This window comes from Exophiala mesophila (assembly GCF_000836275.1).
Source record: "Exophiala mesophila strain CBS 40295 unplaced genomic scaffold supercont1.5, whole genome shotgun sequence".
Lineage (NCBI taxonomy): Eukaryota > Fungi > Ascomycota > Eurotiomycetes > Chaetothyriales > Herpotrichiellaceae > Exophiala > Exophiala mesophila.
Window position 1 is genome coordinate 2,146,644 of NW_015622508.1, and position 15,455 is coordinate 2,162,098.

The window sequence follows — 15,455 nt, forward strand, 5'->3', positions numbered from 1 at the left end:
ATATTTGTTCTACTTCCAAGCCTAGTCAAGTCAAGTCAACTGCCAACCGAAGGATTGGTACATTTCAGGAAATAGCCAAGTGATAATTGAAACCCACAAACAGCCCGGAAGCGATAGCGATAACGAACCAATCGACGCTCTCTGGCCTGGGCCATGCGAGTCTGCATCTTCATCTGCATTTGTGTAGTGTGTGGGTGGGTGGACATTTGTGAATCAGAAGCACACAAGTACCAACCAACGACCAAGTACCTGCCAATACCTGCCAAGTAGATAGGTACTCATACTGTATACTAGCGAAGGCCCATGGTCTAGACTCTTGCTCTAAACAATGCCCACGAGGATCAGATTCGATCAGGTCAGGTCAGGTCAGGTCGTGTGAGAACCCTGTGTACCCTATCACGCCTATGAACAGCTTAATTAACCGTATTTGGGAAGTAACTATTGAACGCAATAATAGGCCAGAATAGGGAGATATCACAGCCTGGACTTGGATTTGAGGCCTGGGCTTTAGGCTTCAATTTTGAAAGGCTCAGACACTCAGCCCTGCAGCACGGTCCATTCTTATACAGGCAGCAGTGAACACTTCAGTCCCTGGAATCTTTTGAGAGCACACTTACCTTACCGTCACTACTGCACACAAGGAACCACAAGAGAAGATGTCTGCAAGATGGATCCCGTCCCCTCCCCGACAATACGGTCGGCGTGGATAGTCCAGGTACAGGGCCAGCAATATGACTCAGTGAACGGATCTAAGTTGGACTTGTTCACGCCCTACCGGTACATGAACATGACATGACAATGATAATGACAATGACAACATGAACGAGTTTCACGATGATTGGGCCAAGGGGGGGAGGCGGGGGTGCGTGTGTGCGTTCTGTGGTGCTTACGATACACAAGCCATGAAGGTACTCACTCATTCCTATGGGAATTACTATTAGCGACCTGGCGGCACGCCCTTGGCTGTTGACTGTTCTCCATTTTATTATGCCATGCTTAAGCACGAGCCTTTTTATCCTTCGCTTGGTCCACTACTCGGTTGTCAGAGCGTCGAAGCACCGATGGGGGGCCCCTGGGGGTGGTCACTAGAAATGGAGTTTCTCAGCCGCGCCACGTGTGAACGTGCGTCGATCTATTCCCAATTTCTCTGGTTGGATTATGTATTACAAGACTATTATTATCATTATGTACTTGATAGTAATAAAGTGATACGGGTTTGTATATGCTCGGAGAATGCAATCGCATCACCTCGAACATTTCATGTACTCGCAAGGGCTGAATTGCCTTTTGTCATCCATCATTATAGCCAACATGGAATGAATACATTTTTCCAACCCGCCCTTTCGGCATGTCGTTTTCCTCCCCGAAAGCGGATTCCAGGCGTGGAGATCAAAGTTTCTGTAGTACATGTATTACAGTACATAGTGGTTCAACTTCGAATTTGCGTCAAGGCGGCACAAGGCACCAGCAGTGACAGACCGACGACACACATCCGACGAGAAAAGAAAAAAGGGTCTCTACATTGAGATTCCCGTGTATGAAACAGACCCTTCGGGACCGGACCCCTCGACCCTCTTCGCCTTTTGTGCATACGTGAGTACCTACATTTCCCCCCCCCTCCGACCCCCCTCCCCACCAAAGCCGCATCCCGCTCCATTCCCAAGCCCCAGCACTCATCACTAACCAAGACCCGGCGTGGCCCTCAAAGGTGCTCTAAACCAATGAAAACGTATCTTCATCCCGTGACCAAGTCCTCGGTTGGACTGAATGTATGCAAGCTCGGACAAGTTAGATACGCAAAATGCCATTTCCATGCCATGCCACGCCTTGCGATGGATGGGGAGGACCCGTTCGTTCGTTCGTTCGTTCGTTCGTTCGTTCGTTCGCGTTTCAGCCCGCCTACAGCATTGGCCTTTTAGACACCAGATTCGTTCCCACTGTCCAATCACCAGTTGTGACTCACTCCTATGTGCTGCGCCTATTATTGGATATTGCGGGAACGGTAAAAGTGTTTTCCAACCATTCCCTTCGGGGGAGTGACGGATAGACTCAGACGTAGACTTAATGACCGAAGGAGAGAGAAAACTAATCGAGAAAGAACTGGCGCGAGCCTCAGACTGAGTTTTGATTGAGTCATTCGTACTAAATTATGCCATACCATACTATACCCTGGCCGATTGTCTGCCCCAGATACCTACCTATGGAGTCCTTGTCAACTTCGCTTACGGAAAGGCGTGTTCTGGCTTGATGGCGTAACGCATGGACAACCTGAGTACATGGGAAGTTTGGGATATAAGAAAGGTTCACCCTTGACTCAGGTGGTCTTTTCCTTTGTTGCTGTTTTGTCATTTTCAATATAGCTGATCCCCATTATTCATCCCTGGCATTCCTCCTCCACCGACAAACGTCTTATAAAATTGGTCATATATACCCCCAAAAACTACGCACTACAACTCAATATTCTACACAGACTCTCTGCGCCTGCCTATCCATTCCAACAAGAACCTAGACATAAACCGGCGTATTCGACATCTGTCCCTCATTAGGTCCATCGTACGCTAGGCGATCCTCCATCTTTTCCAGTCACACACACACACACTCCATACCTCAACATGTCTGGCGCACAATACACCAATCTATTCCTCGAAGGATACAGCAAGGCCCACCGGGATGCCATCCGGGCTGAGGCTACAGCACAAGGCCGCACACTGAGTGTCAAGAACCCCAACCCTGGTGCCGTGCGAGTGGCCAAAATCACCCGCAAGAACTGGTGGAAATTCCAGTCCAATGAAGAGGCTGCTGCCGAGGCAGCAATGACGTTCGATAAATACAGCGATGCCAAATCTCTGCTTTCGGTATCGTCGGCGGAGACGACTGATCAGAAAAAGTAAGCAAGCCAGGGCTGCAGAGAATCGACTCCACATAGAATTAACTTCCGGCAAATGGCGATGCGTGCTGACTGGGCTGATGGTCATGGGGATGGCGCCGATGACGAGGCTGATTTCGGGTGCTGACAATGCGGGTTATCGAAAAAGGCGGCCGGTGACAATGCTGATGTTTGCTGCTGATGCGGACGGAGATTGAGGCGGCGTTCAAAATGGGCGCAGGTTTACTGTGGGGGAAACTTCAGCCACATAAATGGGTTCTTCTTGTTGATATGCTTTTTTTGATTCCACATCTCATGCCACGGTATTTGTTTCTTTGATAGCGACAATGGAACATATTCCAACGCTCAATATCTCGTTTTGCTTTTTCATTGCACGTCAAGGCTAAGATAAAGCCATCTCCCCGTTGATACCAAAAAATTGAAACCAATCCTCTACATTGAGAGTGGTTGGCGCAATCGGGGCATTTCCGATACTGCTCGTGCTCCACCCATCGCTGTCATGCATTTCCATCCCTGCACCCATCATTCCTTGCATACCAGGTGGCCAAACTTGAGGTTGACCGGGATTCGACATGTCCATTTGCGGCATAGATTGTCCACCCAGACTTTGAGGCATCTGTAGCTGTGGGTCGACTGCATTGTGGATCACTGGACTCGTAAAGCTACTGACATCGCCAATTGTGCCGTCAGGAAAGAGTTGATCAGGCTGAAAGTTCTCCCATAGTTGTTGTGAGATATTGGGGGAGTCACGGGTGACCAAGAAAAGGTCGGGTGGAGTGGCAGGAATAGAATATCCATTGAACGGTGAATTCGCACGCGTTGGTCCGCGGGAGGGTATCCTTGACGCACCTCGCGATCGTGAGGTGGGCAAGTATTGATCGTTGTGTAGGGGTGGGGAGCCGAGGAACGTGTTCACGTGACTCTGTGTTTGCTCACGTGACGGTGTGACGGCTGGTGTTTGTGGCCGCGATCTCTCGTATGACATTTGCTGTGCAGGAGGTCCAACGTTGAAACCGAGATCAATGTCGTCGAATTTGCGCTTTGTAGAATTTGGAGGTGGAGGTGGTGCTGAGGGTGTTGCTGAGTTTGCTTGCGTGTTGCCGTTGGTGTTTCCATTTGAGTGTAGATGGCCTCCAGCAGGCTGATTCGCCTTTGCTCGTTGAGCTTTCCGCCCAGTCGCCTTTTGAAGTCTTTCTTCCAACACCTTGTTTCCCAATATTGACTCGAACAAGGTATGGACCATCTTCGCCACAAGCCAAACCTTGGAAACCTCTTTTAACGCAACCATGCAGACGTTTATCCGCTCTTGACTTGCTGCCACGACCGAAGGGACCGAGGATCGCATTTGATACACATGCATGATCAAGGCGGAGAATAAACTATACACACTGTAGTCACCGTTAGAGAGTGTGCCGCACAGACACCAATGCACTTACATGAAAGCAGGCTGGTATTTGACCTGATCGTGCGCAAGAAGATTCTCCATTATAGAAGTAATCATGCCCGCGGCTTGGAATGCGATTGTTCTCGATGGATAGGCCATATCGACGTTCTCGTAATCGTGTGGTTTTGCGGTTGCTGGGGGCATGTGGGCTCGATGAAGGAGACATAAAGTGGTGCTGAAAGCGTCAGCGATTGTGGCACTGTAGCAGTGTGTGTACTTACTAGTAATTGGAGTGCAACAGTGCGGACCAGAAATGGTGCCGCGATCTTTCCCAGTATACTTCTCGTGGGCAATTTTGAAGCCAGTCTGCCAGTGCCATGTCACTGTGAGTCAAGTCGATGGCATTGGTTCTCCTGGCTTTGGAGGCAACAGAATACTGTTGAGACAGCACCAGGCCCATAATCTCACACAACTTGACATATTGCAGGAAGAATTGGACATGTACCGACTCGTGTTGATACTCGTGGTTCGGATCTCCTTCGTCTTCGATGAAATCTTCCTCAGTGATCATTTCGACATCCGAGTCATCGGTATTGATCGAGACAGGCCTTCCCAGGGCCACAGCGACCGATCGATCTCTTGTGAAGAGAGACCACCATACCCTTTTCCATAAGCGCTTGTCTTGTCTACTTAATTGAGAGCTCTCGACGCTGATAATTTGGTCAGTACTTTGGCATTCCTCTTGTCGACGGGAGACAAACCTCCTGTGCATTCCAGCGCCTTGAGCAACGACGATTGCCACTCTAGTCCAATAAAAAACATTCTTGGTCACGTCTGTCCTAGTGTTAGGTCCGACGGATTTATAGAGATGGATAAGGAACAGGTCCTTACCTTCAGGGCCCTCCCAGTACCACCCCATCAAGATCAGAGCCTGGACAATGGTGATCCGATCGTCCTCGTAATTAGCATCATACAAGGCCTTTGCCCGTTTATAAAAAGTCATAGCCGCAGGAGTGGTGGAACCAGTGGCGTCCATTAATTGTGGGTTGGTACAGACCCTGGAACCGGCAAGAAGAACGGCCTGGAGGAGCAACAATGATGGAGGGTTTTTGGTGTCTTTGTATCTCTTCATGAAACGGCTTCGGTGGATGACAGGTACAATTGGGGCCACCCAACGAAAGTAAGCATCTACGAGCTCGTCGCACAAGGCGCGAGGAGGAAGCAGGAAAGCGCCTCTCTGTTGCAAGATCTCAATCTCCATTTGGTCGGGTTCGGTAAGTCGAGCGCGGGCTCCTCGGATATTTTCAGGCAAGGGATAGTGCACCACGTCGGTGGTTCCATGCCTGTCATGGACCAGGAGAGACAAATTGGAGGATTCGCCAAGGTAGGCGACTCGACCAGCCTCTTTGATCGGTGCTCGAGCAAACTTGGGCTTCATAAACTGGGCCATGGTGCTGTTGTTGGCGGCCTCCTGGGCGGCCTGAGCGTCCGAGATTTGAGTCGAAGGCATGCCATCTGCAGAGTTGTAGCCCAGTTGTTGCTTTGGGCGTGGTGGTTGAGCAGGACGTGGCTCTGAGGGGGTAGCTGGTTGTTGCACATCTCCTGCTTCACTGTGGGCGCAATGTCAGTGTCGTTCAACAGGGCTGGAAACAGGCGGAATGGGAAGGATTGACCTTTCTTCGTCTTTTTGCCTGGCAGCGGTACTAGCACGTTTTCTCTTGGGGACTGGGATTCGGCATTCGATGGAAAACGCCACACAATTGGTGCATGGCACACTAGAAAATTCAGCATGGTCCAAGGCAGACCGGCGGTATGATCAACTAACCCTAGAGATGCGGCATCGCATCGAACCTATGAAGATGGTTAGCTCCGGTGCTGTGGTTGGGCGGTGAGAGTAGTGGCTTAGGGAAGACGGCATACTTTTCGTGCATGACATGTTTCTATGAAGGACAGCGTTAGCTCAAGCTCGTTATAGATGTCAGGAGGTATTGATGGTGGATTAATTTGCAGTTGTTGGGTGGGAATGGGTACTATGGGGCCAGTGGTCGAGGTACGAGGACCGATGATGGCTTCCCCAGATTGTGTGATGGGATCACAGTTGGACCGAGGTTCTCGGTCGGTCGCGTCCACAGAATGAACAAAAAGACTTGACGGCGTCACCTGCGTGAAATCGTCTCTTCACCATTCTGCGACAGCTCACAGTACACCATTTACCACCATCACTTTGACTGCGCGAGTGTTTGGGATTGTGGGAAAATTGAGGTGAAGCAGCGAAAAGGGAAAAACCATACCACAAGCTCGAGAAGCCCGTTGCCTGGTTCCAAAGTCAGCAATTGACATGTGCTGATGAGCGCTGATGAATGACTGACCTTCTGAAACTGGGATGACCAGGAGTCTGGTTCGGCGGCGCTTTGTTTGTGCCAGTTTGCTCTTTGGAAGTCTCGGTCGAGCCTTGAGCTGGGGTGGACTGCGCCTCTGACTGCGGACTCGGTTCACTCATGATGGTCGAGGGCAGGACGCAGGAGGAACGGGGGATTCGGCGGGTTTACTCGGGGACATGCAAGACGAAGCTAGAAATACATGGCAAGATCAAAGGTATAGATTACTGTGAAGTGAGTCGATAGCAGACGTTGAGCGTCGTGTGTGAAAAGAGAATAAATAATGGACGGTGCAGAAGGAAGGTAGGATTTGCAGTATACCACGGCAGGTGCGACCGCTCTGGGTGCTTGGGACACGAGAGGGTGGGAGGTGACTGACTGCCTGCCTAGGCGCCTGACTACTTGTGCAGCACTCGCCCATGGAGGCTTAGGGTTCTCTCTGGGGCACTTGTCATTATTCTGACTATTGCGGGGACTGACCTTTTAACTGGAGGGAAAAGGCAGCGGCAGAATCTGGGGTCTACACTCCGTAGAAGAAATTCAGGGCGGCAAGGCGGTGGGCTGGCCTCCGTGCCTGCACACGCCGCCCTGTTTTCTCTTAGGTACCTAGGAAAGCTAGTCGTGGCTAGTCTTCCGCTGAGTCAAGTCAGTCTTGTCGTTCACAAGCCACCATCCAACTGTCTTGACCGGCATGCATCTCGCCAAGTAGCACTGCGGGGACTACAAGTATAGTGGTGTGAGTACCTTGAAAGTCTGCTACATCGTATTCCGTTTATCAGGCTGCGTGAAGGGGACTCCCTGCGTGGTGAGAACTGGCTGCCCAAACATGAAAAATCCGGGGCTGGTGGCGGGGACGAGGGAATGCATCGGACGATCATTATCGCCTAACTTAGGGATGCAGAGTCAACCATGCCGAACAGACGCTCCAAGCGTACACCTCCCTGTTGCTCGCCCTACTGCACTTCTTCGGCCCTGTTTCGCTCGCTGGCAGCCTATGAAGCTACTGGTGTCAACACCTGCATACCTCTTGCATAAATTCATCTGTGCGCAGATTGTGCACATAAAGGCCTCGAAGTCTTGCTTTTATGCACCACTATTTTATCTTGTCACATGGAGTAGGGAGAAGATAGCCCGCACACGCTGAGGCTTGAACCTGTGGGGTCCAAAACACCTCCCTGAGGTATTTCGACACCATTGCATGCATATCTACGAGGTAAGCCAGACCATGACAGGCTGACCTAGTATGAAGAAAGCTCTCTTCTTGAAGCTTTGCTGAACGTGACAATCTTTCTGTTCGACTCTTTGCCAAGCCTCACCAGCGAACCCGTCCCGCTTTTGGGAAGGCACCTACCTGTACGTGCCTGTCTACGAACGGGATGCGCCTTCTATAACGTGAAGTCGTCTGTCCACCATATAACTCGATATAATGACACTTTTGGAAAGAGCAACTTCCACTTCCCCTTCCCCTTCCCCTTCCCCTTCCCCTTCCTTTTCTTGACACTTTCTCTGTCTCAATGTGTCCCATCAATTCAACATTTCTACGTCCCCAATGGCTGTACCTCGTCGCTCTCCACGAGACAGCATTACCCCCATCTTAACAATCAACCCGATGCCCTCCTTGGGTAGCCATCAACTGTCAGATCACGTTATAAAACGCTATCCTAATCAAATGATCGTGTCCTGGGTTGAGACAGTTGCTCATGCCCACCACACAGGCATTACTGAGGCTGCAGCCTGTTCAACGATCAATATGGAAGAGCCAATGGACGACCACTATTACCCCTGGATCGGTGCAACCGAAGGCAATCAACCAATACTGGACCCCCATGCGACCTCCCCAGCTGTTGATCTGGGGCTAGTCTTAAAGACTGGTTAGATCATCAACCAAGCCTCAGGCATTTCGAAGCCTAGTTTGGGACAAAAGAACCATTTCCTCGTTCAACAATTGAGCCGCCATCCTCCAGCCTTACCCTCACTCGAGTCAATTCCCTCTCGCGACTCCCAAGTCGTCGTCATTCTTTAGCAATGTGTCTTATTCAACCATTCATCCACTCACATCTTTTGTTGCGGTCCCAAATCCTCCAAAACTGGACGTCATTCATTGTCTGTCGGCGGTAACGACCCAATACTAAGGCTGACCACTCTCCAATAAGTCCAAGCACGGCAGAATTCCAGAGAAAGCCTGCTTGCCAGGACTTTCATGGGCTAAGATCAACACCTGTCCTCTTTGCGGAGCGCATCCCAGACAATCGACATCAGGCCTTGAGGACCCTGACACCTCATTGCTAATCATCTCGGAAGGAAAAAATGAATGATAATCGGTCAGAACATGGCCCGGCCCGTCATCCTACACTACCGTCAGACGTCTGTGTCCCGGCGGCCTCAAGAATCCATCGTCAATCACGCCGGCAAGCTCCACAGGACACGGTCGACCAATACTGGAGTCGTCTCAAGCCAAGATTCCCCGGCAAAGTGTTCACTGTCTTACCAAATGACCCATATGCTCGTAGAAAGGCTGAGAATACTCCTCATGGCGCAGTGTCTGGACAGAGGGCTGCCAAGTCATACGAGGCAGCCAAACTTGAATGTGAGCGCGATGTGGGTAGGATTGTCAAAGAGTGCAGACGCCTGAACCAGAAGTACCGTGACCTACACTTCGATATCGAGTGGGATCTCAAGTCCGGTCAAAGAAACTGTCTCGACGGGTTGAGCACACCTGGTGATGGAATGAGGCCAAAGGGCGTCAAACGTGTCACTGTGAGCATTTTCAAAGGCAAGAAGGCGTCAGGTCTAACTCTTCAAGGACATTTTCGAAAATCCACAGTTCTACATAAACGGTCCAACCGCCGGAGACGTCCGGCAAGGTCGTGACGGGGATTGTTATCTAATGGCCGCTTTGTGTGGCCTAGGCAACATGAAAGGCTTGATCAATCGAGTCTGCATCAAGCAGGACCAGCAAGTGGGTGTTTATGGTTTCGTCTTCTTTCGAGGTATGCAAAGCCCATCTCTTCCACAGCACTATTTCCTAATGTTGTCTCTCGCAGACGGTGAATGGCAACACTGTATCATTGATGACAAGCTTTATCTCAAACATCCCGACTGGTGGGAAAGCCAGGACGAGCGGAGGCCGTGGGACGATCCCAATCATCTCGATCGCGAAGAAGAGTACCGAAAGGCTCATCAAACAGGCTCTAGAGCGCTCTACTTTGCACAGTGCAGTGATGAGAACGAGACCTGGCTCCCGCTGCTTGAGAAGGCATATGCAAAAGCTCATGGCGACTATGCTTCGATCGATGGCGGGTTTACCGGCGAAGCAATCGAGGACTTGACTGGCGGTGTCACCACCGAGCTTTACGGCACTGATATCCTTGACCGTGAAGCTTTCTGGACTAACGAGCTGATGCAAGTCGGAAAGCAATTTCTTTTCGGCTGTGCAACAGGATTCTATTCGAATTGGCTTGATACAAGCAATGCGCCCAAAGAACGTGATGGCATCTCAGAAGGTCATGCATATAGCATCATGGATGTGAGAGAAGTTGATGGAAAACGTCTTCTTAAACTCCGCAATCCATGGGGACGACCAGTCAAAACCGGCGCCTGGAGCGACGGAAGCTCCGAGTGGACTCCAGAATGGATCCAAAAACTCGGCCACAAGTTCGGTAATGATGGTGAGTTTTGGATCAGCTATGAGGATCTGTTAAGAAAATATCAGCACTTTGACCGAACGCGCATCTTCGGAAGTGACTGGAACGTCACACAATGCTGGACCGCAGTCGATGTTGCCTGGCCAGCGCAGTATCACAGTACCAAGTTTTCTCTAATTCTAGAAAAAAGAGCTCATGTTGTCATTGTATTGGCTCAGCTTGACGAAACTTATATTGGCGGCCTCGAGGGTGCATACAGCTACGATCTTCATTTTCGACTCGAGTCTTCCGAAAAGGAAGACGACAACGACTATATCGTCCGCTCAAACGGCAACTATGCCATGGCTAGATCCGTCAGCACGGATGTCGAGCTGGAAGCAGGGACATATTTTGTCCTGATGAAAATCACCGCAAAGCGCGAACACAACCGAGATCATCTGGAAAATGTGTTGCCAATCTATGCAGCTACTAAGCGCGAGAAACTCATTCAGATGGGTCTGTCATACGATTTAGCACATGCCAAAGGATTGATTGTGGAAAGCGAAGAAGAACGACAAGAGCGGAAGGCACACCAAAGAATCCAAAGAGCCAAAGCCCGAGAACAACGCAAGGAGAAAGCGAGGAAGAAAGCTTGGAAACGTTGGAGTCGAGAAAGAGACAAGCACCTTAGAGAAATGCAGAGACAGCGAAAGAAACAACAGGCGGAGACGATGGCACGAACTCGAGATCTCCCTGCCGTTGGAAGTCTTGAACGAGACGTCGCTTTCGAGACCAGAACCTCATCAAACTATGCTTTGCGCCGGATCGCCTTGAAAAATACCCATGAGCATCATGTCGACGACCTTGAAGAACGACAAGGACCGATATCTGAATCCAGTATGCCTTGGATCCCGCACCTACCACATCGCTCACATGTTCTATCAGAAAACAACGAAGTCGGTACCAGCATACCCAGAACTGAGGCTATCCACATTTCCGATGAAGATCGTGTGACGATCGAGCGAGAGAGTGGCTCAACATATCTCACTGCCCCGCAGTCACCAGTGGTAACCCTAGGCGATGTGACACAGGAAAGTGCCGCAGCGACACCGACTCAGACACAGTGGTCAAAGACCTCAAGCTCCTCAGCAGATCAGACCCGGGGCTCTCAGCTCTCATGGGAGCCTCGCAGAAGGACAGAGGAGTTCGTACCAAGCCCTAATGCCGGTGGTAGTGGCGAGAGTGACGACCGCTCATTGAGGCGCGAGTCGCCAGTGCATGAACTCGACACAATCATAAACTTGAAGCCTCTATCGGGGCCTCCTGCTCAACATCAACCACAGCATGTACCCCCTCAACCTTTACCTTTGGGCCAAGAGTTGAGCCATAAACCCGACAACTTCGAGCAAATTCGTGAGCCTCAACGTGAGGACACTCTTGATACCACAGCAGCCACCCAAAGTCTGGAATTTGCGAGTACTTCTGGTCCATACGAAGACCTACCTACTATCTTCAATCACTTACGCGTGCAAGTCGATGGCGAGGAATACGATGTCGACTCCTACCCGCCTTTTGAATGGGACTCTGTGCTTGACATGTCATCAGAGGCTGCATCTTCTGATTCTGAAGCTTCGTCCAGGCGCGAAGGCTCTTTCCCTGGCTTTGTGCATCGCCGCCACCATCGCCGCAGGTCTGGCCGGGAAGGAGTCGACCGGCGTGTCCCACTTCCAATGCACCCTTCTCCTTTGCCAGGTACACCTAATCCGCATTTTGTTGATTACATTGGCGGGCTTGAAGAACCGTGGAACGCTGTTTGCGTGGTAGGCTTGAGAGTATACTCTACTTTGCGTGACGATGAGGTCTTGCTAAAGGTTGTGCGGCCAAAACTAATCTCTGATGAGGACAAGGTTAGCGACAAAGACAGTAATGCAGATGATGTTGGTATTGAGAGAGGAGAAGCGAATGGAGAAGACCAGTCGAATGAACCGCTCACCAGTCTAGATCCAGACGATATGGCTCGAGGTGCCGTGGCCACTATGCATTGAGATGCGAGCCAGGGAGCCAGGGCGTGGCGGATCACAAAGGGATGCTAGAAGGGGACATATCAGCGTTATGACTGTAACATCAAAGCAGTGGAAGAAAGGTGCTGACAAGCATGGCATGTAGATTGGCGTCTGCCCATGATCTGGTTATTAGGAGAAAGATTGCAAATCCGTGTTGTCAGGAGACTGGCCGAACTCATTACCATGACAGTCACCCACCACAAGTAGATTGTGGATCTTTGGAGTGGAAACAAACACGCTTTGTACTTTTTTGTTGTCGTCGTACTTGGAGATGGGTTATCTGATGTAAAATTCCTATTATGATTTCTCATGTCTGACTTGCTGCCTATAAGAGGAAATGACTTTATTTCAATGTCATTGGTCCTAGCAGCGACCCATTGTCGTAACATTCGTAGCCACCCTTCCGTAGGCCACGGCCCCCTGTCCCTCCCTTGCCATCACCTATTTACCTTGAGGGTCCAGTGGCCAGTGACAAAGCACTTGAATTCTAATCAGTACCTTGGTCTAGAGTATCATATCTCGTGGCTAAAGGCGTGGGTAGGCTCTGTATTCCGATATGATCTGCTGCCCTGGTATCTTTTGATGCATTATGCTTGCAGTGTCCGTGTTGACCAGCAGGTTCTGTTTCTGGGAGGTCTGCGGAGGATCTTTCGTCGACGTGTTGGCCCTCAACATGGACGATGCCCTGTTCGTCCGATGAAGCGCTCGATTCGATGCTTGCTGGTCAATGGATAAACGGTGATGGTGGTGTTGTCACCTTGATGATATGGCGGGCTGCTGGTCTGGTGGGCGTGGCTGGATGTTTTCCTTCTAGGAAGAACTTCTCAAAGTGAGCGAACACTTCCCACCGAGAGACACCAACACCAAAACTAACGAGAGGGATATTTGGCAATCCTTCACTTTTCTCGTTCAGCCCAAGACCTTCAGTCCGCCTTTCGTCTTTGATTGCTTTTTGTTGACACCACCATGTTGGACTTTGCCATGACCGCCAGAGCCACCTTTTTTGCCCTTCGGGTTATTTTGTTTGACCGTCGTGGCGCGTACATCAGTCATGGCCTTTTTCACTATAATAGGATGACTGCCGATATACTTGCCATTCTGTTCTCTGGCGGCACGAAAATAGTCGTCTCCATCGGCAAAGCTGACGAAACCATAGCCTTTCGATTTGGTCGTTCGCTTATCTCGGATGACGCGAGCTTTCTGGACCGACGGATATTGAGAGAAGGCCTTAAGGAGGGACTCGTCGGTTACTTCACCTGCCAGGTTTCCCACAAAGATGCGGAAATGAGCGGGGTCCCATTCTAACAATGTCGAGTCGGTCCATGTCGTGCCACCGCCGCTTCGCTGGACGGTCTTGTCGGTGGAAGATTCGGGGACTTGGGCGGATTGTTCAGAGCGGGCAGTGCTGCCTTGTGCTGCTATTGCTGGCGTAGAGGTTCCGGTAGATGCACCGGCTGGTCTGGCGGCCAAGTTTCCAGAGTCTTTGCTCATGTAGGCGCTCTGCCATTGTTGGACCTGCGCTTCATATTCTGGGTCGAAACCAGGTGGGTAGCCTGCCGCGGAGGATTCGGTATTGGGGACGAAAGGATTTCTAATCGCCGGACCGCTCGAGTATGAAGAAGCATCGTAGTGAGGTTTGGAGGAGTAATCGCTCTGCGGCTGGGGATAGGATGATTGCACGTTGTATGACGGAACTGGAGGTGCCGAGTACTGGGCAGGACTGTTTGTGCGAAACTGGTTCGCAGACGCAACAGATCGTGGCGCAAATGCGGTGAAAGCGGGTTTAGAGGAGCTGCTTGACTTGAAGGATGATATGGGATTCACTGCAGATTGGGGAGGACGTGCAGGTAACGATGCTGGTGGCTGGCTGGTGGCGGGCTTGAAACCTGGAGGCGTCGGATACGACATGATGAATGTTTGATCTAGTAATGTGAGAGTTCTGAATCAACCACGTACCAGGCACGAGCCCCGAGTTCTTGTGTAGCTGAGAGATATTTAGAAAGAGCTGGTCTCTCTGGACGAGACAGTGACTTGGTGGTTTGACGCGGCGCACTGGACAGTGATGGGTGACGCAAAATCATCTGGGTTTTGATGAGATATTTTATTCCAACAAGGAAGCCTGCTTCAGACTCGAGGAATCGAAGGATACAATATCACGTGATCTATCAGCCTCGTTGTCTGATTGAAGGAAGTTTTCCGAAGGGATCGATTCTCTAGGTTTTCTGCTACGGTGGGACATTGACTCCCCGGCAACTTCTGAGCAGAACCACATATTGTCTCCACGTGGGGGTCTTGTGCATGCGATCTTGGTTTAAAAGTAGACTGGATCGGCAATCACGAAAGGGTCGGAGGACGACATCAGTCCTCATCCAAGGGTCTCTGTGTGTGTTGAACGATCGATGGTATGTACAACAAAGAAGTGACACATCCCCTTGAAATCATGCGTGACATGAATAATGCAGCTAGTCATGAGAGGCGTCTGCGCGTACTGTGGTTTGGAGTTGACTTCTTTACCTACATCACCAGTAGCCCCCCTCCCCTCCCCCCATGAGCGATTACCGCTGGATCCGGGCAGGGTCAAATCGGGCCTCTTACGTCAAAAGCCATTGCTCACTCGAGCCTGGTCCAAGCCAAAGGCGCTCGGAACCCTGCTTTAGATTCTATGCTGACTCACCTATGTTGTCCTTATTAACTAAAGGTAAATGGCAGATTGCACAGACGTAATTCATCGGATGTTGATTGCAACCCGCAAGCATGGGCTTAGTCATGACATGAAAAGCTGGATGGGGGAAACCGATGTAGGGCAGTGAATGGCCGTGGAAGTGTTGAGTGGAGGAATTTCAAAGGCACCAGTCAGCCGGAGCGTCGGCAGCACCACGGAGACTGTAGGGTTGTCCATCGGCGGCAAGTCGCAGGTTGCAAGTTGCAGGTCTTGTTAAACGATGGGGTGAAGGGGAGCCTGTGATGTACGCAGGGTTTTCCAGGCTGTGGGCGCCAATAAGCCAGTTGGGATGGGGTACCTTGGTCTGTGAGGAGCTCTGGCACGACGGTTGGTTCGTCGCCAATTGCCGCAACTAACCTGATTCAGCTGGTGGTGGTTTCAGTTCTGGTTGATGATGG

At 50.8% G+C, this 15,455-nt stretch overlaps 4 protein-coding genes across 5 annotated transcripts; 2 read left to right on the forward strand and 2 right to left on the reverse strand.

Moving 5' to 3' along the window:
- The first annotated feature begins 2,179 nt into the window (after nt 1–2,179).
- On the forward strand, nt 2,180–3,238 carry PV10_07496 (uncharacterized protein). The gene has a single exon (XM_016372404.1). It carries the CDS (start codon nt 2,613–2,615, stop codon nt 2,889–2,891), a length of 279 nt encoding a protein of 92 aa, XP_016221736.1. The 5' UTR covers nt 2,180–2,612; the 3' UTR covers nt 2,892–3,238.
- On the reverse strand, nt 2,372–6,922 carry PV10_07497 (uncharacterized protein). Its single transcript, XM_016372405.1, has 10 exons — nt 6,641–6,922; nt 6,563–6,585; nt 6,192–6,211; nt 6,097–6,122; nt 5,945–6,046; nt 5,163–5,881; nt 5,033–5,105; nt 4,553–4,981; nt 4,324–4,506; nt 2,372–4,275 (listed from the first exon to the last, which is right to left on the reverse strand). The coding sequence occupies exons 1-10, from the start codon at nt 6,769–6,771 to the stop codon at nt 3,270–3,272; spliced, it is 2,712 nt and encodes a 903-aa protein (XP_016221737.1). The 5' UTR covers nt 6,772–6,922; the 3' UTR covers nt 2,372–3,269.
- Nucleotides 6,923–7,904: 982 nt separating this feature from the next.
- PV10_07498 lies at nt 7,905–12,653 on the forward strand. 2 transcript variants are annotated; one of them, XM_016372407.1, is made up of 3 exons: nt 7,905–9,406; nt 9,453–9,639; nt 9,694–12,653. In XM_016372407.1, the coding sequence occupies exons 1-3, from the start codon at nt 8,957–8,959 to the stop codon at nt 12,315–12,317; spliced, it is 3,261 nt and encodes a 1,086-aa protein (XP_016221739.1). In that variant the 5' UTR covers nt 7,905–8,956; the 3' UTR covers nt 12,318–12,653. The 2 variants fall into 2 exon arrangements, with proteins under 2 accessions (XP_016221739.1, XP_016221738.1); XM_016372406.1 differs by having other exon boundaries at nt 9,453–12,653.
- On the reverse strand, nt 12,266–14,777 carry PV10_07499 (uncharacterized protein). The gene has a single exon (XM_016372408.1). The coding sequence runs from the start codon at nt 14,241–14,243 to the stop codon at nt 13,245–13,247; it is 999 nt and encodes a 332-aa protein (XP_016221740.1). The 5' UTR covers nt 14,244–14,777; the 3' UTR covers nt 12,266–13,244.
- Between the last annotated feature and the right edge of the window lie 678 nt (nt 14,778–15,455).